This window comes from Notamacropus eugenii, chromosome 1, assembly GCF_028372415.1.
Source record: "Notamacropus eugenii isolate mMacEug1 chromosome 1, mMacEug1.pri_v2, whole genome shotgun sequence".
NCBI classification, from domain to species: Eukaryota; Metazoa; Chordata; class Mammalia; order Diprotodontia; family Macropodidae; genus Notamacropus; species Notamacropus eugenii.
Window position 1 is genome coordinate 182,458,177 of NC_092872.1, and position 27,963 is coordinate 182,486,139.

General features: G+C 37.4%; 1 protein-coding gene and 1 long non-coding RNA gene across 9 annotated transcripts in view; one reads left to right on the top strand and one right to left on the bottom strand.

Annotated features, from left to right (window-relative positions):
- LOC140512388 (uncharacterized) overlaps positions 1-27,963 on the top strand; it is a 209,785-nt gene that overhangs the window by 25,039 nt on the left and 156,783 nt on the right. For all 5 annotated transcript variants that reach the window (XR_011969759.1, XR_011969760.1, XR_011969758.1 and 2 more), the window contains exon 3: positions 23,273-23,438. This is a non-coding gene — a long non-coding RNA (uncharacterized lncRNA). The remainder of the gene's footprint in view (positions 1-23,272; positions 23,439-27,963) is intronic.
- LOC140512357 (cilia- and flagella-associated protein 43-like) overlaps positions 1-27,963 on the bottom strand; it is a 193,199-nt gene that overhangs the window by 9,874 nt on the left and 155,362 nt on the right. For 3 of the 4 annotated variants that reach the window (XM_072621506.1, XM_072621508.1, XM_072621516.1), the window contains 7 exons: positions 23,994-24,113; positions 20,648-20,755; positions 19,506-19,592; positions 18,688-18,776; positions 13,226-13,430; positions 11,388-11,500; positions 1,990-2,149 (listed from right to left, as the gene is read on the bottom strand). In XM_072621506.1, coding sequence (XP_072477607.1) covers positions 1,990-2,149; positions 11,388-11,500; positions 13,226-13,430; positions 18,688-18,776; positions 19,506-19,592; positions 20,648-20,755; positions 23,994-24,113 — 882 coding nt within the window. The remainder of the gene's footprint in view (positions 1-1,989; positions 2,150-11,387; positions 11,501-13,225; positions 13,431-18,687; positions 18,777-19,505; positions 19,593-20,647; positions 20,756-23,993; positions 24,114-27,963) is intronic. The other variant, XM_072621512.1, reaches the window with a different exon arrangement.

The following is a 27,963-nucleotide window of genomic DNA, read 5'->3' on the forward strand; positions in this document are numbered from 1 at the left end:
GAGAGAATGGATGTCTTGGAGGCATCTCAAATTCAGCATTCCCAAAATAGAATTTTTACCTCTCCCTCAGTTTCTCTTCCAGCTTCCCTAGGGTGGTTAAAGGCAAGCTGCCTAAATTTGCAACCATGATGTCAGCCTTTCCTGAGTGTCCCCAACTCTTCATCCTTTGTCTTCCAAACTACCATGTATTTAAGTACTTAGTGAATTGTATATTTATTAACTTTATATTTATGTTGCATATATACATTTGTATCTTCCCCATTAGAAGGTAGGAAGCTCATTGTCAGCCTGGTTTATAGTAGGTACTTAATAAACACTTGCTGATTACTTCTTAATTAGTCATTCTTACTTATACCACATATCAAATCAGTTGCAAAACCTTGTAATTTCTATCTCCAGAACATTTCTCATAAATGCCTCCTTCTCTCCACTCATAATCATCACTCTTGGTCAGGCCCTCATTACCTCTCACTTAGATTATTGCAGTAGCTTCCTAAATTGTTCTCTCCCTGCCTTAAGTCTCTCCCCATTCTAATCCATGCCCCCAAACAATTGCCTAAGTGTTGTTTTTTTTTTCAAGTTCACTTCTGACTGTATCACTCCATTACTCCAATGTCAGTAGTTTCCCATTTTCTCTAGAGTGAAATAAATATAACCTGCATTTTGGCCCTGCCCAAAATGGTGTTGTCTGGAAAGTATTGAGAGACACATAATTACTTGAATATAGGGAAATTTACTTTGGGTTTACTTTTGGGTTCTTGCCCCCAACCTTGAACTTCAATGTGCTTTTGGGAGAGAAACCCTTACAGTGGTCTTAGAGGGAAGCCATATTATAGTTGCTGGTGGCAGAGAAATAGCTATCACTTCAGGGGTACACTCAGAAGAGCCTCCTTCAACTCCTGTGGCTCATAGTAGCAGTCATACTCCAATGGCTTCTCCTCAGACACTCATGAAATAGGTTCTCTTCAGTTGCCTTCATGATGGCTTCTTCTTCTTCCTGAAGGCTGTTCAAACTCAAGATCAGGGGCAACAACTCCAGAATTTAGGGAATGTTGGATAAAACATCTGTTGAAATGATTTTCCTAAACTATAAATCTGATTGTGTCACCTCCCTACTCAATAAACTCAAGTGGCTCTCTATTACCTATTACTCTCTTATCAAATATATAAAATCTTTTCTTTAAAGCTCTTTACAGCTTAGCTTTTTACCTTTCCAGTCTTCTACACACCACTCCCTTCCTCCCATTCTACAGTCTAGCAAAAGAAAGGCAGGCTAATATACTATCAGTAGAGCCATGAATTGGTCTAGCCATTCTAAAAAGCAATTTGGAATTTTTTTTTAAAAAAAAGTAACGAAAATATCCATACTTTTTGACTCTGAAACCTCCAAGAGTTCAAAAATGGAAAGGTTCCATATACAATCACATACAGCAGTCTTTTTTGTGCTAGTAAAGGATAGGAAACAAAGTAGATGCCCATCGATTGGTTGAACAAATAGTGGTAGATGAGAGCAATGTTATTAGTCTGTAGGAAATGAATATGAAAATTCAGAGAAATATGAAATGATGTGGAGTCGAGTAATTAGAACAGAAATACTGTATACACAATGATTCCAACAATCTTAATGGAAAGAATGCAGTAACTGAATGTTGTGTAATTGTGATAGGCAGGAATGAAAAGAATTGAAAAAAATGTACCTCCTCTTTACAGAAATAAAGAACACTGCATATACTTGTTAAATTTGGTTGATAAGTATGTAGTAAACTGGTCTTATTACATTTTTCTTCCTTTTATTCTCTGTTACAAAAGATTCCTCACTAAATCCAGGGGAAGGAAATAATATAAAAATAGAAATGACATGCAAACAAAATATCAATAAAGATTTTTTTTAAAATAAGAAAAATTGGTGGGTATTAAGCAAGGAAAATATACTTTATACTTATTTTGCATGGCAGTTACTGTGTTTTTTTTCTGAAAATTCATAATTACCCGGATTATACCATTTATATCTTCAATTATAACCCTGTTAATGAGAATGGAGTCTTTGAAATCTAATAGAAATTGGAAATTCTCCACTTCTACTTGTCCTTGTGTAAGCAAGAGTTGAATTGTCAAATCCAGCTGAAAATTCATTTTCTCGTCTTGTAACCTAAATTGGAAAACAATGAGAGCTGTTATGTACGCTGTGTTTTATATTTTAATTCAATATATTAAAAAATCTAAAAAGTAAATTATTCTAAGCCAGTTAACCAGCAAAATTAGACACTGAAACATGTGCGTGCATATATGTATGTATGTATATATGTATGTATGTATATACTATTTCCCCAGTGATCAGTTTTACATGGAAATAGCTGTAATATTTCTTCCAATTACACTCAGGCTGGTTAAAGTATTGTATAGAGAAAAATAGGTTCACAGAATTTTCTTTAGGATTAAAAAACCCTAACGATCCAACTGTATTATTACATGAAAGTAAGGTAAATCTGAAGAAAAAATAGAGAAAATTGTATAAGGCATAAAGTATACTGAAAATTTTGCTTCATCTCTTTTTTAATATTCCTGATAATTGCTAATTCTGGCTAATTTAATTGTTTTTCCTATAATGAAGCATGAATAAATTAATTTGGGAACCCACATTAGTATGACAATTAGAATCATGCCTACACAGAAAAAAGGAAGCAGAGTGTTGAGGCAATTATCATTAATAATCCAGATCTAAATAATTTTATCTTAAAAAAAATTTAGATTGGCTTTAATTCTCTTGGTAATCTACACTGAATTAAACATAAGCATCTAGCTTTCCATTTACTATGGTACTTTGTAAATATATATTGTTAGTATCTGTGAAATAGGGATGATAATAATTGCTCTACTTACTGCAGAGAATTGTTATGAGAAAAATGTTTTATAAACTTCGAAGTTCCTTGTAAAGTGTCATCCCACTCTTAATAGTCCCTCCTAAGACTTTGTCATCTCAGTATATCATCTTTTGTCTCTCTTCCCTTTCAAAGCTAAACTCCCTTAAGAAAAGTCAGATCAGCTATTTAGCTTATTAGTCTCCTCCCCCCAAAACCCCCAGCTCTTAGTTTTATTTATAAACTAAATGGTGTTTTTGTTTTCAGTTTTGTTCATCTTTTATTTTCAAAATATCTGCTTTGGTGTTTAGTTGGATTTTTTGAGGTATTGCTTTATCAGTTGTTTTATTGCATGCCTAATTCACTGATCTGTTCTTTTTCTTTTTGGTTGATAACAGTATTAGTTAAAATAATTTTCTCCTTAGGACTGCTTTGGCTGTATCCCAAAAGTTTTGGTATGTTGTCTCATTTTTGTTATTTAATATGACAAAATTAGGTATTCTTTCTGTGATTTTTTTTACTTTGAATCACCAGTTTTTTAAGGATTAATTTATTTGTTAGTTTCCAATTAATTTGCATTCCTTTACTAAAAGTCTTTTTACTGAATATAATATAGTGGGTCATCGCCAGTCATCTTGACTTTTATCTTGCCCCTGAATTCTGAAGACCGTGGATAAGCAAGGCTGATGACTGTGCATCTCTGCCTCACTTAAATCCAATTCACACTCAAGTCAAGACATCATCCTTGTGACTTTATTGGTCCTCTTTGAGAATAAAGGACGAACAATAATTGTGTTGTGTTCAATAAAGGATGTGTTTTATATATGTAACTGGTCAATTTTTATAAAGCTTCCTTGCACAGCTAAGATACATATACTCCTTTCTATTCCAATTCAATAATTGCCAGAGTTTTACCATATCCAGCTGTGGGGGACGGCCAGCATCCCCAAGTAACTCAGTGATGCAGTGGTGAAGAAAGACATGGGCAGGCAAGGGAAGATAGGACAACTCTGTTTATTGATCTGAGGGTTAGGACTTTTAAAGGCAAAAACCACAAGTATACGTGACAAGCTGCTTGTCCTCAGCCCTAGTCTTTTTGTCTAGCTCTTTGTTCTCAGGAATGTTATCCTTGAAGACATGTTGAATTTACCTATCTCCTTGTACTCTGCACGTTCTCTCTTTACCTCACGGTTACAGCAAAATCCAGAGGTCATGGAGAGCAATACCAGATGATAGTGGGCACGGTCTCAGAGAACAGGCTTCACCTAAGTTCTGGCCTGGACCTGATACCATACTCCATCCTTGCTCTCAACATCCAGCTTAAAAAAATTTTAGTCAGGTTCTTCTTTCTAGTTTACCTTTTTGTTAAATTTATCCAGGCTTGAAAAGGGCATTTTGAGGTCTCCAATTATAATAGTCTTTACTTTCTATGTCTCCCTTTAAATTTATAATTTTTCTTTTAAGTATTTCAATGCTATGTCATATTATATTGAGTACTGGTATTAATTTGTTGTCTATGGTACCTACAAGGGTAATGCAGTTTTCCTGTTTATCTTCTCTAATTATTTCTATTTTTACTGCTGTGTTGGATGTAACCATGATTACATCTGCTTTTTTTTAGATCATCTGAAGCATAATAAGTAGATTTTGCTCCAGCTCCTTTTTAAATTTTGTGTATATCGGGTACACAGTATATTGTTGGATTCTGTTTTCTAATCCATTGTTATTTTCTTCTTTTTTATAATTGAGTTGGTCCCATTCACATTCATGATTATGACTGTTAATTGTCTATTTTACTCCATCTTATCATCTTACACTTTTTTTCCCACTTCTCCCCTACCATCATCCCTCTTTACAAAGAAGAGAAGAAGAATGTGCTCAACACTAGTAAGGTATCTGCTTCTGCTCCAATTCTGTTCTTGCCCAGACCTTAGTCACAGGTTTTTACTCTTAATTTTTAATTCCCCCTTCATTGTCTACTCTCCCTAATTGAATTTGCTTTGCTTGTGATTAATCCTTCCTTTATTTTATCCTCTTCTCAATTCCCTCTAACCTTCTTTCAGTTCCTGCCTGTTTTCTTGTCGAATTTAATATTTTTCTACACTAAACTGTAAGTTCAATTCATATGATGCCTACTTCTGCTCCTTTCTCCAAGTTTTATATAGTCTTTGTCTCATGTACCCCAATCACGTACTAGTATGTCAACTGTCTTTCTCTTTGGTTTGTTGTCGTCCATCATTCTCAAAGAGGACCAAAATAATATCGCTGTGATGGAGTCAAAGTATAGTGTGTCCAACTGTGGTTGGTCAGACCAGTTTGGGCTCAGAAGGCTCTATCATAGTTGGGGCACAAATAGTCCACATGAACACTTGGAGTGGAGATATCTCTAAATTTGCTCATCTCACATTTCTTTTGAGCTACTGCAATTCTGCTTCACTCACAGAGCACAGCACCTGCTTTTATATGGGTACACCTTGCTGGATAGCCCTTTGACAGTGTCTCCCATGTCACACAATTCTAAAGTTCTTCAGAGAAACCTGAAGAGTGTCTTTGTATTGCTTCTTCAGACCTCCATGGGAGCTCTTGCTTTGTGTAAGTTATCCATAAAATAGTCTTTAAGGCAAAAATACATTTGGCATTTGAACAACTCATTGGAGTTGTGCTCTCTGCATTAGAGTTTGAATGTTGGCAGTTCAGCCTGAGAAAGGACCTTAGTGTCTGGTTCTTCATTTCTATCTTTCAGGTGATCTTCACAACCTTCCTAAGATAATTCAAATGAATTCAATTCAGTTTCCTGGCATGACATTGGTTGACTGTCGACCTGGTCGACAGGCATACAATAATGAGGTCAGTACAAGAGCTCTGTAGACCTTCAATTCAGTAGGCAGCCTAATATTTACTCTTCTCTCCCATACTTTCCTTTGGAGCCTCCCAAACACTGAGCCAGCTCCTTCAATGTCTGAGTCAACCTCATCTTCTTTATGTACATCCCTGGAAAGTGTACTGCCAAGGCAAATAAACTTATCCACAGCATTCTGTACTTCTCTATTTGCTGTAACCAGGGATTCCATATATAGATGGTATAGTGCTGACTGGTAGAGAAGCTGTGTTTTCTGTTAATTGTTAGGCCAAAATTAGCACAAGTAGCAGAGAATCAGTCCATACTTTGTTATATCTCAGCCTCAGAGGCTGCATTGAGTGCACAACCATATATGAACAAAAAATCATGCACCAACTTTCTCTCCACTTTAGTCTTGGCTTGTAACCTTTTCAAGTTAAATTATTTAACATCGGGGTGGTAGCTGACCTTGTTGCCATTGTCGTCTTCTTTGAAGGCAACTGACAACATTGCTATTGAAAAGCATGGGAGCAAGCACACAGCCTTGCTTCACTCCATTGGTGACTGGGAAAATATGAGATCATCATTATCCAGAATCCCTGCAAGCATGTAATCATGAAAATGAGGTACAATACTGGTAAATTTCTCTGGGCACCCAAATTTTGCCATAATTTTCCATATGCCCTCAAGAACAATAGTATCAAGGGCCTCAGTCAGATTGACGAATGTTGTGTACAGACATCTCTTCTACTCCTGGCACTTCTCTTGGAGTCATCTGGCAGCAAATACCATATCAACCATTCCTCAGCCTTTTCTGAAGTCACACTGACTCTCAGGTAGATAACCATCTTCCAGGTGAAGGATATTAAGGAGGACTCTGGTAAGAATCTTGCCAGCAATGACTAAGAGAGAGACTGTGGTTGTCACAGGACAATCTATTTCCTTTATTATAGAGAAGGCATCCTTCAACTCTTAAGGGATAGCCTCCTCCTCCTGCCATATAACACAGAAAATTTCAGTAAGGTTTTGTATGACCAGTGAACCTTCCCTGCCTTGTAAATCTCATCTTGAATAGAATCAGCATCAGGCTGGTTCTACATAGTCCACAAGAGAGGAACTGAATGACATTCAAAATCTCTTCAGTTGGAAGTTTGGCTACAGAGGGATTGACTTCACCCTGAGTATATAGTCAATGGCTTTAGCATTTATTCTGTTAAGAACTCTCCAAGATCATGTCCTTATCACTAATCAACCTGACTCCATCAGGGCTGAGTAGTTGAGATGCAACATAGGTCTTTGGCCCATGAATAACTGTCAAGTCATCATAAAAATGCTTTGGATTTTTACTATCAGTGTAAAACTGGATTTCATCTGCCTTTTGAACCAAGAATTCTGCCTCTCTCTAATCTTTGGTTGTACTTTACTTGTGATGGAGTTAAACATTACCTTCTTAGAGATGAACTATCCTACTGGTAAACCCTGTGAAGTTCTCATTTTTCATCTTACAGCTTCTGAATTTCCCTATCAATTTTGTCAAACCAATCTTGATGTTTGTGAGTGTTCTGGATCAGAAGAATAAATGCAATGCTGTACACCAAATTTCCAAAGCTGCCCATTCCTTTTCTGCTCCACTGTTGCCAACTGTATGCTGCCTTAGTTTTCTCTCCAAGTTAGCACTGAGAAGCACTCTATTCTGTTGACATTAAGTCTTTGGGGCTGCCACTTTTCTTGAAAGTAATTATTTAGCTTGGAGAGGATGTCTATGATCAGTCCAGCACTCTGCACCACATGATTGTCTTCCTCACTCTCACATCCAGTTTATCTCTTCTTACAATCATATATTCTATCAAATGTCAATGTTTGCTGTGAGGGCACATCCACAAAGTTTTATTGCATTTAGGTAAACAGAAGATAGTGTTGGTGATAAGAATGTCATGAGATACACAAGTCCTCAGTAGTAAGTTACCTTTGCCATTTCTGTTTCTGATTGCATTTCTCCCAAGGACTCCCTGTCATGTCTGGTGGTCTGTGTCTACTTTTGCATTAAAGTCTCCCAGAATTATAAGCTTGTCCTCTTTTGGCACATTGATAACAATGATCTCCAGAAATTCACAAAATTTTTCTTTATTCTTATCCGAGTTCATTATGGTGGGAGCATACACACTGATGATGGTGGCATGGTACAAGTGGCAATCACATTGTCATGAGCCTGTTGTTCACTCCTTTTGATAGGCTTACAAGCTTGTTGACTAGTTTTGATTGCAAAATCTGTGCCAACTTCACAATGTTCCCTTTTGCTCTCTTTCACTGAAGCCACTTCTGAAAAATGTGTATCCAGCTCTAACTCCCATAAGTTGGCCTTCATTTGCCAGTTTTATTTCACACTGGGATTGCTATTTGGGTGCAACACCTGCTAAATTCTCTTGCAACAAGAACTGTTCCATGTACCTGTGGTTAATGGAATCATCTTTGCAAATGTTTTTGTAATTTTTTTGTGTTTTGACCTCAGAACAGGATGCTTGCCTGCCAGGGTAAGTAGGCCAGGGTGGGGTGAAGCAGACAATTTTTAGGGCACCTTTTCTAACCCCTTTCTCATGCTAAGAGGTGAGCAGTGTGGTCCTTCAAGGGTGCTCAGAAACCCAAGGGCTGCCGAATTCCACTGCTGCTTGAGTCCAGTGAGATGATCCTATGACCTGGGCCATCTGTGTGCAGGATTGTGACTACAGCTCCCAGTGTATCCTCATCTGGTGCTTTGTCTCTTGCCTGTCACCACAGGAATTTGAGGTAGGTAAAAATGGTAAAATGGTATGGATGATGTCTTTGATTTGTACCTAAATTGGGTTTAAGGGGGGTAGAGTTGTGTGAAGGTGTCTGCCACATTGTTTCAGAGGAATGAGACCAGTGGTAAGACAAAGTCAAGATGACTGGTGATGGCTCAGGATGAAGTGGTTGACCTTGGCATCTTTCTTGTCTAACCATGCTCTAAGCACTCCACACCACCTGCTTCAGTTGCTTTCATGAATGTTGGAACAAATTGTTCTTATCTGTCAATTTTGCCAATGGAGAACTTCATCTGCTTGGTGTATACACATCCCCTTCCTCACTGAAGGGTTTGAGACCCCTCAGTTATCCTCAACCTGGATTAGCCCATCTGCTGAAATGGTTTACCAGGGTATGGACAGTGCACCTGTTACAGCATCTTGGTGCCACAAGTGAGAGTTGGTTGAACCAGGAAGCCACCATGGGTGGAAAGGAGCCCTGAAAACAGCTTGGCAGCCCTCATACCAGAGTTCTAGTCTTCCCTGAACACATTCCTAGAGGAACAAATGGCATTGAGCCACTGTAGATTGAACAGTAACAGATCTGTGATGCACTACATTGGGCTACATTGACTGCCTCAGCATGTGTCTGTCTACCCTATGCGGCCAGACATGGGTAACCCATTGAACCCCATTCCTGATGGGAATTGGAGATTGCAACTATTCCCCATGAAGCAAGGAATTCCCCTTAAGTGTGGTTCATAAGCTTGCACTGGTTAAGTCGCTACTCTGGTGCACACTACCCATCTACTGATTGGATTCTTTAGTGAGGTCCTCGAATTGGTCCTGCTGGTTTGGGCCATGGCCCTAGCAGAGTGCTGAGAAGATGGTCCAACTTAACTATATACAGGAAATAAAAGTTATTTGTGGAAGGATAATTTTTTACTCCCTTTCTCCTACTTTGTTCCCAAATGTATTCGTTTTCTTCCCCTTTCTTGCTTTACCTAAGATCATAAAAACAAGGCAAAACTTCTCTCAGCCCTTTCTTTGTCTTATTTAATTCTCTTGAAGAATTAGCATTCTGAGGGGACTTATTTCTTTTTCCCTATTAGAAAATAAACATTTCCTTATAATCTTTTCCAACTGTTGATAACCTTTCTTAGTTTCATTTGACTCATGTTTGAATTTCAGAGTTTCTGCTCAGCTCTGCTTTTTGCATCAAGAATGCTTGGAAAATATTCTGTTTTATTGTGTCCATTTTCCCTTTAGAATTATACTCAGTTTTTCCAGATGAGTTATTTTGGGTTGTAAGCCTTCATCTTTTGCATTTTGGAATATTATATTTCACTGTCTTCTCTCCTTTGTAATACTAGCTGTCAAGTCTTCTGTACCTGGGTGTTTGTTACCTTAACACTTTCTAGCTATTTAAAGTATTTTTAAAATTTAACCTGAAAGTTCTAAATTTCCACTATGATGTTCCTGGCAGTTTTCATTTTAGGGTTGTTTTTTTTAGAAGGTGACCAAGAGATTCTTTCTACTTTTACTGTGTACTCTATTAATAATAGGTCTGATCAGTTTTCGTTTAAGATATCTTGAAATAATGTGTCTTTTTATATTGGTCTTGATTTGCAGGTATCTGGTAAGTCTTGGATTATGTTTTCTAGTTCAGTTATTTTTTATAGAGACAAATGCCTGTGTATAAAAACAACATTCTCTTTCTCCCTATTTGGCTACCTCAGAACAGAACCTGGACTACTGTTTTTCTCCTGGTCCTCTCTAATACCTTCCTAATTGATTGTCTTGCCTCAAATCTCTTCCATCTCCATCCTCCATACAGTTGCCAAAGTAATGTTATTGGAGAAGTAATTCCTGGAGAAGTAGAAAAGTACTGTCACAAAAACCAGATAGGAGTTAGTACCTAAGAGGAAAGAATGACCAGCACTGTCAAATACTGCAGAGAAGTCAAGAGAAAGGAAGACTGAAGAAAGATCATTGGGTTAGGAGGACATTAGTAACTTTGGAGAGAGCATGTTCAGTTGAGTGATGAGATTGGAAATCAAATTGCAAGAGGCTTAGAGGGGTTAACACTCTCTGTGTGTCACTGTCCTGCTCAGTAAATTCCACTGGACCTCTAGGATAATATACGGATTTCTCTGATTGGCATTTTAAACACTTTATAATCTGACTGCCTTTCTAGCTTTATATTACTTCCTTCATGTACTCTATGGTCCAGTCAAACTGGCCTTGCTGTGCATCACACATGATGTATTCTATCTCTTGTCTCCATGCCTTTGAACAGACTGTCCCTATGAAATAGTATACTCTGTCTCCTCACCTTAACCTCTTAGAATTTCTAGCTTACTTCAAAGTTCAGGACAAAAACCAGCTTTCCATTTAAGGCCTTTCCTGATCATCACAAAATGACCATATATTTCTTTGGATATGACTTCTTTAGATATATTTTGTCTCCCCCAATGGAATGTAAGCCCCTTGAGGGCAGATACTATTTCATTTTTGTCTTTGTTTTCTCAGAACTAGCACAGTGCCAGGCATATAATAGATCATTAATAAGTGCTTGCAGATTGATTGTTATTTTTATCAGCCAGTGGTAAGTTAGCCAAAAAATCTAGGCAGAGACGTTTTATTTTCTTCTATCAAGAACAGATCTTTCCCTACTTACAAAATAAAGAAGAACAAGTGAAGAAATCTTAACCTGGACTATGTGATTTTTCTTTTTTTTTTTCAATGGGGTCTCAGGTTTTAGTTTTCGAAACTAATTCCATAATGATTAAGGGTAGTTCAAGGATAAACCCATTGTAAGCTGATGTCAGTCTCCTTTATGTTAGAGACTTTCCCCTGACTTAAAAATCCTGGATTAGATTTCAGATAGGTCTAAATGAATGTGAATTAAAGAATTAATAGTTATATTACATGAAGATTTCCTGGAAAACTTTTTCAATGTCCATTTGCACCTTCTCATCTTCTTCAGTTCTTTTCCGGAGAAAGGTCTGCATTTCCAGCATAGCAAGGGCTTTTAGCTTTACCTGAACAAACCAAAGCATAACCTCTTAGATCATGAGGAGAAAAATTAAAACAAATGATTTAAATGATTAAAAAAATAATTTTCACAAGAAGAATCCAATTGATCAAAGATCAATTACCCAGTAATGTCAGTGGGCAATATAAAGGAACTTAATCCATGACATTCTCTTCCAGTACCTGAGAGTATAAAACTTCCTTATAGAAAATGAAATATGTCAACAGTATCCTTTTTGCTGACTCCTGATTTTTAGATTGGTTTCTAATAAATTGTTAGTTGAGTAGAAACATGAATTTCAAGATGCTACATTGTATGTTAATGGCACCATATTTGATAATACGGGGGAATTTTTTGAGGGAATGGAAATGGGGATATGTCCTTTCAGTGCCTATTAAGTAAAGGGAAGTACCACGTTTCTCATATGTCTTACCCATTAAAAAATACAACCCAGATACAGAATAAGGCTTGGTGTGCTGTATTAAATACTTTTACTTTTTGTTGCTTCTTGGGGAAGAAAGAGGAAACTTGCCAAAAGGAAGGGACAGATATTCTATTGCTCTAGACCTACTCTGTCCTCTAGTACCATGAAAATTAGAATAATAGGAGACTAGAATTTGAGAGTTGAAAGAAACCTCAGTGTCCTGGCAGTCCAATTTGCACTTGAAAGAGTCCCTTATACAACATACCTGCCAAGCAGTCATCCAGTACCTCAAGGGCCCAGATACATCAAATTAGGGGGAATTCACAATCTCCTCATACAGTCCATTCCAATTTTTTGTAGCCCTAGTTTTTAGGAAGTTCCTCTTTACAAGCTTAAATTTGCTTCTCTATGACTTCTATCCATTATTCCTTGTTCTGCCCTCTAGAGTCAAACAGAATAAGTCTAATCCCTGTTCTTCATAGCAGTCCTGCAGATATATGAAGAATGCTATCCACAGTTATGTCAGTTGATCCTCATGTCATTCACTCAAAACCCTTCATCACCCTTTCTGGTGGTGGTAATTTTCCCCAGGAAGATGCTTTCCTGCTTAGCAAATATGATCCCTAGATCTGAGTCCTCTAGATGGGGTATGACCAGGATAGCTACAGCACTATTTTGATCTTCTTATTTCTGAAAATTATGCCTCTCTCAAAGTAGTTTTTTGGCCATTCATTCCACTCATGTTTAGCTCACTGTTCACGAAAACACATAGACCTGTATTGGAAGAATTGCTGTCTAACCTCTCTTCTCCCAGCTGGTACCTGTGAAGCCTATTTCTTTTTCCATCCTAAGACTAAGATTACGTTTATGCTGATTAAATTTTATTTTACTAGATTTTGCCTAGCTGTCAAGGACTGTCAAGACCTTTTTGGATCCTGACTTTAATATCCAGTGTGTTTGTTATCTCTCCCAGGGCAAGCTTTAAGACTCAATATCCAATATAATACTCTAATACTTCCAACATTTATTACATTATTAGGAAGATAGAGTATGTTTATCCTTTAAAAATCCTTCTAAGCTTATTCAACTCCATATTTGATTTCTAAAATTTTTCAATTGATGCCTTTTGTTTTTACAACATTCATTTAAATATCTAAATCTATATACATACCCACATATGCGTATATGTATCTTTTCAACCCACCCATTGATTTCTCCCTTATAATAAACATTAAAGAGAAAAAAGTATTTCAGTCTAACCAGCCAACTGTCTATATTTAATATTAACAGATAAAAATAAAATATTACTTTTTGTTCGCTTTCCATTTTCGTTCTTCTTAGAGTGCAGACATGTGTCCAGATATGAGGTTCTAAGCCCTCGGGCATATACATTGGATCATCCAACTCTTCCATGGCCTTCATTAATTGGGTAACATTTTCCTGATGAATTTGGTCACTCCCTATCCGTTCTCCATAAGGGCTAGCAACCTCTGCTTGCTTTGGCTTCATCGGCCTAGCATTATCAATAAACATACTTGAAATTTTCCAAGATAAGTTAAGACCATATTATCATATGTTAACAAGTATCAATATTAAGTAGTAATTTTAATAAGATGTTTGGTGTAACTCCTTTTGCCAGAGGACCGGGAGGAATACAATCCTTCTGAGCTTAGTTCTCTGCAGAACAGACGAATAATAGTCTCTAGGTCAGCCAAGCGATTGCAAAGAAGACTCCTTTGCTTCCATTGAAGCTTTTGTTGCAATAACTTGGCTGGTCCAGAGATTACTTTGGCTTTGAGTGCAAATGACATTTGTCAACCTGCTTTGGCACAAAGCAGCTACTTAATAAAATGCTTATCTCCTGTCCTTTCCCTTTATTAGCACCCAGGAATCTAGCTGCATAGTAGTTTGGAAAAGGATCTCTACCCCCTTTTTTGAGTACACATGTCATTTTATTGATACTTAAAATAGGGTAGTAGTCAGGGTAGAGTGAGAGGCACTGTTCTGTAAGAGTTCAGCCTGAGAAAAATGCTGTCACTGAGCACATTATACTTTACGGAGAGAACTGAGGTCATTCACCATTATTTCTTTCTTTCCCCCTTATCTACATCTCACATGGCCCCTCCTCACCTCCATTCTTGTCAATCTCTGTTGAAGAAGAAATCTTCCACCTCACCCAGTATTCTGTATGTGCTCTGCATGCTTTCTCCTGCCATCTTCTCTGGCAGATTGCCCTTACAGTGATCTCAAACTCCAGTCCTCCTAGCCTTCGGGCTCTTCCTCTTCTACTGGTTCCTTCTATGTGCCTAGAGAAATGCCCAAGGCTTTCCCATTTCAAAAAATCCTCACTGGTACCTAAGAGATTCCCTCAGCTTATTCTCTATCTCTCCTCCCTTTTCCAGCCAAACTTCTTGAAAAAGCTATTTTATACTCAAATACGATCTCAGTTCCCTCTCCTCCTCTCATTTCTCTACCTTTTGCAACCCTGATCTCACTCAAACCAAACATCTCTTTCCAAAGTTGTAAATGATTATATTAATGGTTAAATCTAATGGCCTTTCCCTGGTCCTCATCCTTCGTGATCTTTGTACAGTGTTTGATACTTTTGACAATCTTCTCCTCCTGAATATTCTTTCTTTTCTAGGGTTTTCATGACATGTTTCTTTTTGTTCTCTTACCTGTCGTACCATTCCTGTTTGATTTTCTGATCCAAGTCATCATCCCTGCTTCCTAATTTCCCAATGCTCTGTTCTAGACCCTTTTCTCTCTCTATGCTCTTATTTAGTTACCTATAAGATTGATCCCCTGGATTTAATTATCATCTCCATGCAGATGACACTAAGATCTATATATCCAGCCTGAGTTTTACTCCGGTGCTCTAGTCCTTCCTCACAAACTGATTACTTAACATTTTGAGCTGGACAATCTCTAGATATCTCAAACTCACTATGTCCTCAGCAGAGCTTATCTTTCTTCTCTTTTCTGAACTTTCTTTTTTGTTGAGGATACCACCTTTCTTTCAGTCATGCAGGTTTGCAAGTTTAATACTGTCTTCTACCCTTCACTTTCCTGGCATGTTCTCCCTTCCTTTTCTCCTGTCAGAATCTTTAGTTTTCCTTATCTAAGAGCCTTCCTCTATACCAAACTTTTTACCTACTAGTGCGCCACACAATCCCTTATGTAAATTTGTATATACTGAGATATCTACCTACCTATCTGTCTGTCTCTCTATCTACCCATCCAAACATCCATGTGCTTGATTCCTCTAATAGAATGGAAACTCCTTGAATCAGGGACAATTTCCCTTTTGTCTTTGTATGCCTGGTACCCATCACAGTTTCTGATACATAATAAGTACTTCATAAATGCTTGCAGATTGAATGATTGCTATTTTGACTGTCCTCCTTTGTTATGCCCAGTACAGTGTTGGCTACTTTACTGGTGAATCCATTTGGGATATTTGCACAGAGCTATTTGTGGAGTGGGAGGACTGATGCCACTCATCTTCTTGGTGTACACTTATAGTTTTCCAATTCCTCTTCCCAAAGGAGGAAAAAATTGACCTCATTAGTTAATTGAAGAAAAAAAGAATCTTTCAGAGGTGGTTATACCAGATAAATATAAGGTTCCTTCCAGCTCCAAGCCTATTAACCTGTGAATACTGGAAGGTCCTGAAGAGTCTCCGAAAAGAATAGTATTCCCCATATACATTTTTAAAAATAGTGAAAACAATCTATTGAGAGACTAAGGATCACAAGATACACATATGTCTAGGTAAACATATCTTTTCAGACGTGTTGCATGCATTTGTGTATGTATCTTATATGACAAGACTCACACTGTAAATCTATTGGTAGTACTACAAGTGAATTTCTAGACCCCTAAAACCTATATCATTAAAACTTATTCCTTTTGATTTAAAAATAAAGATAATTGGACTAGGTAATTACAGAAATTAGTCACAGATACATTCAATACAACTTTCCTTAATGTAAAATCAGAATTTGTTTTAGACTTGCTTTTGTGATTATTACTTTCACAATTTCTTTATCTGCAACAGAATCTTATATAACTTGATTGAAAGAGGGAAAAATTAGCATTCAGAGTGGAACACCAAATTAGCACCATATACATAAATATGTAATGAATCAGTTTTTTAATGATAACAAAAATGATCATCTTTACTTCTACCCTTAAGATTTAAAAATGACAAAATTAGCCATTTAAAAATGCATGATAGATTATTATATTTTATCTGAATGTAATAGTGATAATAATGATAGCTAACATTTATATAGTGCTGATTCTGTGCCAGGTACTGTGCTAAGAGCTTTATAATTATTGTCTCATTTAATCCTCACAACAATGCTAGGTAGGTGCTATTATTATCCCTATTTTGCAGATGAGGAAACTGAGGCAAACAATTTAAGTGACTTGCCCAAGGTCATGCAGCTAGTAAGTGCATGAGACTGGATTTGAATTCGGGTCTTCCTGACTACAGGCCCAGTACTCTATCCACAATGCCACCTATCTGCCCCAATCTCAAATTGCTTTACTTACTGTGTATTACACTATAAATTCCTTTATGTGCTTACCCCATCAGCCAAAGTGGTACTTGTATTAATATTTCAGCCAGAGAATATTGCACTAATTTTTCTATAAGGTAAAGAAATCCTGAAATTTTATTATTTTATAAATAAAAATGTAATCAAGAAACGTTACCTTTCCTTGATCTTGCCATTCACCATCCCTAGGTTCAGGAATTTTGAAATCCCTTTATCTGATCATAATCTATTGACTTTCTACTTCTCCTTTCCCTTCTCACATCTTCTCTTCATCGGAATCATAACCACCAAGTCTTTACACCTCATTTTTCTTCCAGCCTATCACCTCTACAAAAGCCACTCTCTCTTCTTTTCCCCATCTTAACTTCTTTATTAACCAGTTCAACCCTACACTGTTCTCTTTTCTATATCATATTGTTCATTGTACCTTACTGAGCCTCATTCAGCCTTGGGTCACTTCCACCGTCTGCTGCCTTTGGTCCTATATATGGACTGCTGAATTGCTGAACCAAGGTGGAAAAAATTATGCAACCATCTTAATTGGGTTCATTACAAATTTATGTTACACAAACTCAAATGGACTTCCAGTACTACTAGATCATCCTTCTTATCAACTCACTATCCCACTCCTCACAGTAACTCTTCCAAACCTTTTTATTCCTTCTCAAATCTCCCATGATTTCCCATCCTTTAAGCTAAGAACCTTGTCTCATATTTTACAGGAAAAATGAGACCATTTAGCCAAGAGTTTCCTCTTCTCCCCTTTTTCTAATTTCATTTGAGGAAGACTACTTCTATATGCCTTCTTCCACTGTCTTCTTCTTTACTTAATGTCTCATATAAAAGGTGACCCTACTCTGTACTAAGGCAAACACCTGTGCCTGCACTAGTGATCTCATTCCATCCTGTTTTGTGCAACAGATTGTCCTCTCTGTCATCCCCACCCTATCACTTATCTTCATTCTCTGTCGAGTAGGTCCTTCTACCTGCAAATGTGCCCATGTCTCCATCATTCTCAAAAAACTTTCACTTGACCTTTCCATCACTGCTATTATCCCTATATCTCTTCTTCCCCTAAGTGATTAAACTCTTTGAGAAGACCATATACAATAGCTGCCTTCACCTTCTTTCCCCTCACTCTCTTTTTTAACCCCTTACAAGCCAACTTATGACTTCATTATTGCACTGAAGCTGCTCTCTCCAAAGTTAATTATGATCTCCTAACGGCCCAATCCAATGGCCTTTTCTGTCTTCATTCTTCTTTGATTCTACAACCACTGACTATTGGTGACCCTTTTTTTCTTTGATACTCTTTTCTTTCTAGGTTTTTGGGACACCACTCTTGGCTCTCCTACTACCTATCCTACTTTTCCTTCTTAGTCTCCTTTGCTCGATCCTCATCTGGGTCATGCTCACTAACCTTGAGTGTTTCACAGGGCTTTGTCCTGGCCCTCTTCTCTTCTTCTTCTATGCTATTTCAACTGGTGAACTCACCAGTTCTATGGATTTAACTATCATTTTAATACTTATGATTTTCAAATCTACCTTTCCAACCTTGACCACTCCAAACCATCCTCCATTTATCTGCCAAAGTGATTTTCCTAAGGTGCAGGTCTGACCATGTTACATCCTCCTGGAGCCAACTCTAGTGGCTCCCTATCACTTATAGGATCAAATACAAAATCTGTTTGACACTCAAACTTCTTCACAATATCACCACCCTCCCTCCACTTTTCCAGGCTCTCACACTTTACTCTCCTCTTTTGTACTTTCTGATCTAGTGATATTGACTTCCTTGCTATTCAGTGAACAAGACCCTTCATTTCTTGCTCTGGACATTTCTCTGGTTGCCTGCCATACTTGGAATGCTCTCCTTCCTCATCTCTGGTTAGTGCCTTCTCAGGCTTCCCTCATGTGGGCAGCCTTTCCTAACCTTTCTTAATTCTAGTGCCCCCTCTTTTAATTACTTTCTGTTTATCCTGTGTATAGCTTATTTGTACATATTTGGTTTTGTTGCTAATGTAGTTGTTGTTGCCTCCACCATTAGATTGTGAGTTCCTTTAGGTCAGGGACCATCTTTTGCTTCTTTTTGTATCCCCAGTGCTTAGCACGGTTCCTGGCACCCAGCAGTTGTTTAACAAATGCTTATTGGCTAACTAACTGATATTAACAAAAAGACATTGTCCAAATAAGAGAGAAATCAACCTTGGTCGGCGTTTGTACTGTTTGTAGAGTATGTCAATCAGATGACCATGAAGCTCAGCAAACTCTTTTTTAAATCCCCGCTCCAGAGCCTATAGAAAAAACATGCTATCACTAGAACTAGAACTTGACACCTTTTGTTTACTGACATCTCTGCTGCAAACTTCTGTTGTGTCCCATTTGGAGACATAACAATATAAGATATGTATTAGAATTAAATGTGTAAGAGTGTAATTCATATTGCAAAGGGAGTCACTAAAGTTTTTGTTAACTGGTGAGCTTCCCAGTGCCTTAAAATATTACTTGATAGAATTATAAAACTAGACCTGAAAGGAGCTTTTGTAATCATCTAATGTAGTGGTTTCCATATAGTGGTTTCCAAACCACTGGAGAGCTTGCAATAATGGTCCAAGGAGTTTGCACTAAAAATAGTTTAATGGTTCTGTAAACAGAAACTAATTACAGAATATAATGAGTTATATACTAAATTACCTCTTGGGTTCACAACATATTTTTGTTGAAAAGGGTTTGTAGAACAAAAAAAATTGGGAACCACTGATCTAAGTCTAATCTCATTTTAAAGAGGAGGGACCTGAGGCCAAGACAAGGGCAGCAATTTCCCAAACTTCTGTTCACAGACACTTTTTGAGGAATGCATAGTGGCATAAAGTAAGATGTGCCCGTATTTAAGAATCAAAGTAAAACCTGCCATAAAAGAAATTCTGTGAGGAAATTCTCGTCCTTTCAGTGCCTCCCAACTCTAGACATTCAGAGATAGTTGGTTGAATCTCTACAAATAGTAAGGAATAGAAGACCCTTACTTTGTCCTCTGTAAGGAAGCTGTCATATTTTTCTCTGCATGTCTCAAGTTCTTTACGAGCTTTGTAGACTTCATCTGTAGTGAATTTCTATAACAAAATCAGGATTAGCCGAACAGAACAAGAAATATTTTGAAGACAATTAAACATTCTGGAAAGAGTAAAAAGTAGACGTTTCCTAAATGTGTCAATGGAGTGTACGCTTTCCATTCTTTAACACTGATGAGGGAAGATTAACCAAAAATAATTTTCAGAAATAAATATTCTCACAGTTGTCTAAACAGTTCAACAAAGCCAGAAATCTATAAAGGGTCTTGTGTACCACGTAGAAATACATGTTCAAATCTAATCTTTATTTCAAAGAAAATGCAAAAGTTTTCCTATTCCAATGAGTCAACCAGTCAGTCTAATTCCTGCCCTTATTCCTAAGACAAAATGTCTTAGGAAAGCCTGAGGATGTTAGTGGTATGAATAGACAAAATGTCTGCTGGTGAAGAACTGCTCTGGTAACAACAAGGCTCAGGAAGCACCATGGACAGCTATTATTTAAGGGGTGCCAAAATTCTGGAAAATTATTATTTTGCCCGACGTCGTGTTTGAAAAAGACTCTTGTTTAGACCTGGATCTTAGAATTTAGAGTTGTCAGGGAGCTTAAGGATCTGCATTATGTAGAAAGGTATATTGTCAGCTATTAACACAGTCACGCTTAGAGTACACATGGCTTTCAGATGTAAACTGCAGTTGATAAGACTTTTCATTTCTGTGTTATATCACATTATGTATCATGTCATATCACATCAGACTATTATGTATAAAGTAATCTTGTGGTCCATTTGGTTAATAGTGATTGAAAACATGGTCCAGTCACAGGACTGTAGAGATTAGTACATAGATGGATGCTGTCACATAGCACATAGCAAAGTTTAAAGGCTGTGGATTATAGAATTTAGAGTTTGAAGATACTGAAGAAATATTATAGACCCAATTCCCTCATTTTATAAATGAGGAACTAGAGATGATAAATGATTTGAGATGAGATACTGGACTCTGGTATATGGGAAGAGGCACAGAGAGAAAGGTTTGGAACATTTAAGTGAGTATGAATCATGGAGGCATTTCAGTAAGAAAAAGACTGTTATGATTACTTTTTCCTTTTGTTTCCTTTCAAGGAAGTTGTTCAGTTCATATTCTCTTGTTAGTAGTTCTTCATCTAGCAGTAAAGAGAAAGTAAGACTGGCTATTTTTAATTCCTCCTGTGGAAATATTAACAATGGAAAATAGATTAACACTGCTACTTGAGGAAATCCCTCAACCTTCAGATGAAATAAACCGAAGACCATATAAAATTAAAATACCATTTGTTGTAAAAATGAGTACAAAATGTTCTAGTAGTTTTTAAAAATAGGGAACTAGGCACATAAAACTATACTCAGTACAATATAGAATTGATTTCTACATTAGGAGTAGTTGGCATGGTGGATGGGAAGGAAAACTAGAGGGAAATATCATGAAAGAAGAGGAAAGGGGTGCTTGGAAAACACTTTCCTGTGCTCCTTTTCAAGGATCTAAATTCTATCCCATCTTCAAGCCGTAGTTCAAGGTTAGCATCCTCAGTGGAGCCTATGCTTCTTCAGAGCTTATTATCCATTCAGAGGTTCTACATCATTCCATGTTAGACACATCTATGGGTGTGGGAATATACTTTGAATTTCATCATCATCCATAACTGTGCTTCATCTATGATCTTGACTTCTAATATTCTCTTCTTTGGTTAAAATATGTCCTATCTCTCCCACTTCCTCATTCTTTCTAAACTGATCTTTTGTCCTTATCACCTTTTGTCCATCATCTTATAGATGATTAGCCAAATCATAATAGTACTCCTCACACTTGAATCTTTTACTTCCTTGTCCTAATACTGTACATATCTTGCCAATCCTTAACCCTGGTTTACCTCTACCAATTGCCATGCTGTGGAGTACTGCCAGAGAAAGTCAAACAACTGTGTCAATTAAACTCACAACAAATTCACGTTAACTAATTTCAGCTGGCCCTTTATTCCTCCAGAGCAAGCCATCCTTTTTTCTTTTCCTAACAGTATCTATCATGCATGCTATTTTACTGGTTTCAAACCTCTCCTATCTTCTCAGCAACCTCTGCCACCCTAATCGCATTTCTCAGTAAAGTACTTTGTCTCTCACTTTACTGAGAATATCAAGACCATCTGCCTTGATATTTCTTTCATCCCCTATTCATACTCAATCTTGTCTGCATCATTTTCCATGATTCCTCCTTTTACCCTAGTCACTTTATCCCTTCTTTTTGTCAAGGCCAACTTTGCTATTGATAGTAGCTACAAATAATAGCTAGCATTTATATAGCCTTTTAAGGTTTGCAAAGTACTTTACATATAACAGCTCACTTAATCCTCAAAACAACCCTAAAAGGTAGATAATGTTATCCCCATTTTATAGACAGCAAAATGGGTAACAAAACAGGTTACGTGACTTGACCATGGTCAAACAGCTATTACGTGTCTGAGGCAGGATTTGAACTCAGAGCAATGTTTTGCATACTCTGCCATTATATATTGGCATATATTGCCATATATATATATTATCCCTGCTACCTTTTGGCATATATTGCCATATATATATTATCCCTGTTACCTTTTTCTTTCTAAAAATGCAAGTTCATTCGAGTTTTTCACTTGTCCCTGTCTTTCCTTCAAACTATATTTTTTTCACAAACTCCTAAAAAGTTGTCTATTCTCATCACCTCCACTTTTTAAACACTCCATCACTTCTCAACCTATTAAAAATCTGACTTCTTTCCCTTATCACTTGACTAAAATTGCTCTTTCTAATGTTACCAGTGATTTTTAAACTGCTAAATCTCATAGTCTCAATTCAAATTCCCATCATATTTGACCTCTCTTCAGTTTCTGTTACTGTTATAAGATTAGGCCTTGTGGTCTTGAGGTTCCCTTAAGTTTCCCCATTAGGGAGATTATAAGCTTGTAGAACATAGTCATGAAAAAAGGTGAAATGATATTTTTGAAGGCTGCTATAGCTGTGTCCCCCAAATAATATTTTGCCCTGACTTAGCCAGCTCCAGGGAGGCTATCCAAAAATCGTAGGATAAGATCTTCATTCTCAGAAAGAGCACTTTGGAGCATCTCCTCCCCTCTAGCTGAAACACCCTGGCTTCCAACAAGGGCACTCCTTTTCTGCTGAATAAACCCATTTCTCTGTGCTGCCCAATACACACCTGTCCTATATGAGTTATGCTCTATGTTAGTGTGTATGCCTGAATTGTATGGTGAGTCCCCTTTTCTTTTTTTTCCCCTTCTCCTTCTTCCCCATTGCTTGCAATAAAACCAGTTCCTATTTTTTTTACATATTATTCTCAGCATCCTAGTTCATTAAGGGTTTGTTTTCCCCTATGTCTTTGGCAGGCCCACGGACCTTTCTTTAGACATAAACTGGGTACCAACACAAGGACTTAATCTATTGACAACTGCACCTACACTGGGGGAGTATGACAGTATGAACCCACAAGGATCAATGGAGGAACCCTACATCCTTCCAGGAGGGACTCTTTTATGCCAGAGGACTGTCTCAAAACAGTCTTGCCATTTCTACCTCCCTAGTAGTCTTAAGAAAAAAAAAGTCCCTTTTTCCCACTCAGAGCCACCATAGTGGTGCATGACTCATCCCCATTCTGCTGAACTACTATAATAATTTCCTAATTTTTCTTCCTATTTTCAGGTGCTCTCCTCTCTCGTCCATCTTCTTTACAACTGCCAAAATAATCTTCCTAAGGTACAGATTGGAGCATGTCACTTAATTCCTCAAAAATGGGTCCCTCTTGTCTTCAGGATGAACTATAACTCCTTACCTTGGATCTTAAGGCTATTCATAGCCTGACTGCCAGGTAATTCTAAACTTATCCCATATTATATCTCCCACACACTCTGTGATTTGGCAAAGCCAGCCTCTTATTTGCTTCCTGAAGCTAAGCGTTCCCTTTCCCTTTCCTTTGACTTTGTGTGACCTGTCCCCTAAGCTTGGAATTAAGCCCCCTTCCTCACCTTTACCTTTTAGAATACCTAGTTTCCTTCAAGGTTCAGCTCAGGGGGCTCTTGCTATTGACATTCTTTCCTGTTTCCCCTAGTTGTCAGTTCTCTTTCTATTCTCAGATCACTTAGTATTTACTTCTCCACACACATTGCCTTATGCCAATAACATTTAAGTTCTTTAAGAGTAGAGACTGTTTTAGCTATACCTTTTGTGTCCTGAGCATCTTGCACAGTGCTTTGTACAGAGTAGGCACTTAGCTTAATTTTTAAAAAATTGAGTTATTGCTCATTTCTCTACCCCAGAAATCTGAGTGAAAGGAATTAAGTCAGTGTATCATAACCACATATGATCAAGGGTCAAGATTTCCTACCCTTAGTTTGAGGCTTACATTCATGACCTTTTACTTTACCTGGTTGATGACCATATCACATTTCACCTTTGTTTTAAAGAGTCTGTTTAAGTGACCATCAAAAGTTTGTGTTGTTTCTTGAATAGAGTTTTGAAGTTTCCTTAATTCAGCATCCAATGACTAAAATAAAGATAACAGTAAAGTTAACTTTTGGGAGTTTGTTTGTCAAAAGATAATAAGAGCCTGTCATAGTCAGTTTTAGCTCAGTCTTTCACATTTACAATGCTGACTGAACTCCATAGGAATTCACTATCAGTGAGCACAATAGCCTTTGGCCCTGGAGTATCTGGTTTTATTCCTTAGAGAAATAATATAACAATTAAGTTTTATAGCTTTACAATTTGCAAAGTGCTTGCATATATTACTGTATTTTCAGGTTATCAACAAGTATTTGTTAGGTGTCTACTATGTACTAAGTGAAGGGGAAACAGAGAAAGGCCAAAAAGTTATTTGAACTCATTTATTAATGAGCCAGTTTTAATAAACTTTTTGGATTTTATGAAAAAGTTATATATGCATCTATACATATAAATATACTGCATTAATTCACAAGATGCTTTGTAATGATCCTCTAGTTGTTTCATGTTGAAATGTTTTGTCATTCTATCTAGCTTGTAAGTTTCTTTAGGACAAGAAATAAAATATCTTTTAAATCTCTAGCAGCTCCTACTAAAAGAACTGGGCCTCATTAAGGGAATAAATATCCAAGACAGATATAAAAACAGAAGTATTGCTTTTATAGAGCCATAAACCAATCATGGTGGGTTTTATAGGTGTGGTTACTCAAAAGGATGTGATCTCATCAATTCGAGTATTCCTTGCAGTGATGCAGATCGCAGCTCATACATGCTCACTTATTCTGTGCAACTATCCATGTCCTCCCATAAGTTGGCAACAGAGTGTCCATCCATCATGCCCAAAGCCTTCTTTTCCTTCTTCTGACATCTCGAGGATACAGGCTATACAATGGTTACCTCTCTTGCCTCACCACCAGCCCTTTTTCTTTTTTTGCTCATTTTTCCCCTCCATACAGCCTTACTCTAATGCCTCTGGCATGAAGGTAACACTGTGCTCTTCAAGGCTATGCTATCCAAGCACAAACTTTGACAGACTTAACCATGATTTAAAGACTTTGGATATATTCCTGGCAACAGAATGAATCTGCTTTCTGAGGATCAGTCTGGATAGGTGAAAAGAGGTTCATTAGCATTAAGTAGACTGACTACTTAATTAATTATTTGGCCATATCAGCTAATGTTTTTAAATATGGGTATAGTCAGAAAAATGTAATTTAAAAATCATACTTTAAGGGTCAGAACCAAGATGGTGGAGTAAAAGCAGGGACTTGCTTGAGCTCTCTACCAAATTCCTCTAAATACCTGTAAAAAATGACTCTAAACAAATTCTGGAGCTGCAGAACCCCATGGAATGACAGAGTGAAGGAAATCTACTGCCTAAGATAGCCTGAAAGGTTGTCAGGAAGCATCTGTCCTGCTGGACTAGGAGCAGAGCACAGTCCAGTGGGGGATGCACTGGCACAGACAGGGCCTGGAGCAGGCCTCAGGGGACTAAATTACTGACAACTGTGGCAGTTTACAGATTTCTCAACCCTAAAACACTGAAGACAACTTGGAAGGTCAGTGGGAAAAACCTTGTGGGACCTGTGTGAGAGTAGGACAGTCTGGCCCCAGCCCTGAGGCAGCAGAGCCCACAGTGGTCACAAGCAGCAGCAGTTGTTTCTGGAGCTCTAGGCCCACAGATTGTGGGAGGGATTGAGAGGCTGATCAGAGAGGATCAAAGATCTGCAGGGATCTCTTTGCCAGTGCTGAGACAGTATTCTTTTACTTTGCCCTGCTTGGATCTGCATTGTAGTCCTAAAATAAGGAGGAGTGATGGCTTGGTGGAGCTTGTAGCAGTGGTGGAGAGGGAATTTTCATGGTTCCAAAGCAGAAAAAAGTGCTTGAGGTCACTAACAGGCCAGAGCACAGACTAAGAGAAGAGTAAACACCTCTGCTTTGATCATATAACCTTGGAACAGCTGAAAATTTTCAGGTCCCTAGAAGCATCTCTGAAAACAGCTGCACAAAACGCCTGAAGCTTGTGATAGTATCCCGCCCCTCCCCTCACCCCACCAACCCCCTACTCCAACTGGAAGCAGAGAGGTACCTTGACAAAGAGGTCAAAAGTCAAGTAATTGACTGAGGAAATGAGCAAACACTGGAAAAATAGTCAGACTATAGAATCTTACTTTGGTGATAAGATCAAAACATGCAACCAGAAGACAACAAAGTCAAAGCTCCCACATACAAAGACTCCAAGAAAAATGTGAATTGGCCTCAGGCCATAGAAGAGCTCAAAAAGGATTTTGAAAATCAAGTAAGAGAAGTAGAAGAAAAATTGGGAAGAGAAATGAGAGTGATGCAAATAAATCATGAAAAGCAAGTCAACTGCTTGCTAAAGGGGACTTAAAAATGCTGAAGAAAATAAAGGAGCTAGTATTAAAACCAAGAATCACTCAGCAGAACTTAGTATAATACTTCAGGGGAAAATGTAACTTCAATGAAATAGAGGACTTTCAAGCATTCTTGATAAAAAGACTAGAGCTGAATAGAAAATTTGACTTTCTAATACAAGAATCAAGAGAAACATGAAAAGGTAAACAGGAAAAAACATCATAAAGGACTTACTAAAGTTGAACTATTAACATTTCTACATGGAAAGATAATATTTGTAACCCCTGAGAACTTTCTCAGTATTCGGGTAGTTGGAGGGAACATATACATAGATGGAGGGCACAGGATGAATTGAATATGAAGGGATGATAATCTAAAAATAAAATTAAGGGATGAGAGAGGAATATATTGGGAGGAGAAAGGGAGAAATAGAACAGAGTAAATTATCTAACATAAAAGAAGCAAGAAAAACCTTTTACAATGGAGGGGAAGGAGGGGAAATGAGAGGGAATGAGTGAATCTTACTCTCATTGAATTTGGCTTAAGGATGGAATAACATGCAATCTCATTTGGGTATGAAAATCTATCTTAATCTATGGGAAAGTAGGGAGGAAGAGGATAAGAGAGTGAGGATGATAGAAGGAAGGGCAAATGAGAGGAGGGAGTAATCATAAGTAAACACTTTTGAGGAGGGAAAGGGTCAAAATAGAGAATAGAATAAATGGAGGGCAGGATAAGATGGAGGGAAATATAGCCAATCTTTCATAATGTGACTGTTATGGAAGTGTTTCATATATAACACGTGTATAATCTATATAGAATTGCTTGCTTTCTCAATAGGGGTGGGTCAGGAAGAAGGAAGAAAGAGAATTTGGAACTCAGAGTTTTAAAAACGAATGTTAAATTGTTTTTACATGCAACTTGAAAATAAGACATACAAGCAATGGAGTATAGAAATCTATCTTGCCCTACAAGAAAGCAGAAGAGAAGGGGAAAAGAGAAGGATGGTGTGTGATAAAAGGGAGAGCATATTGGTGGAAAGGGGTAATCAGAACGCATACTGTCTTGGGGGTGAGAGGAGGGGAGAGATGGGGAGAAAATTTGGAACTCAAAATCTTGTAGAAGTGAATGTTGAAAACTAAAAATAAGTTAATTTTTAAAAAATCATACTTTAAAAATAAATATTTTTAATTTTGTTTACTACCAAAAAATTCACATTCGCAATTGCATTTGATAAAATAAAAGTTCCTCCAATAGATCATAAACTCCTTTAAGACAAGGTCTATTTCATTTGACTCTTTAGTAAGTACATTATCTGAAACAAAGTAGGCACTTGATAAGTGCTTACTGATTGATTGATTGATTGCATTAACTAGGCTTCTTTCCATAGCAATGACCTGTACTCTAGTATTTCTTCTACAGTAATAGAAAATTCAGATGGCAACTTCTGGGAGCCAAGATGGTATAGTAAGCAGCAAATTGCTGTAGCTTTCCTTTATTCAGCTCCAAATAATCAT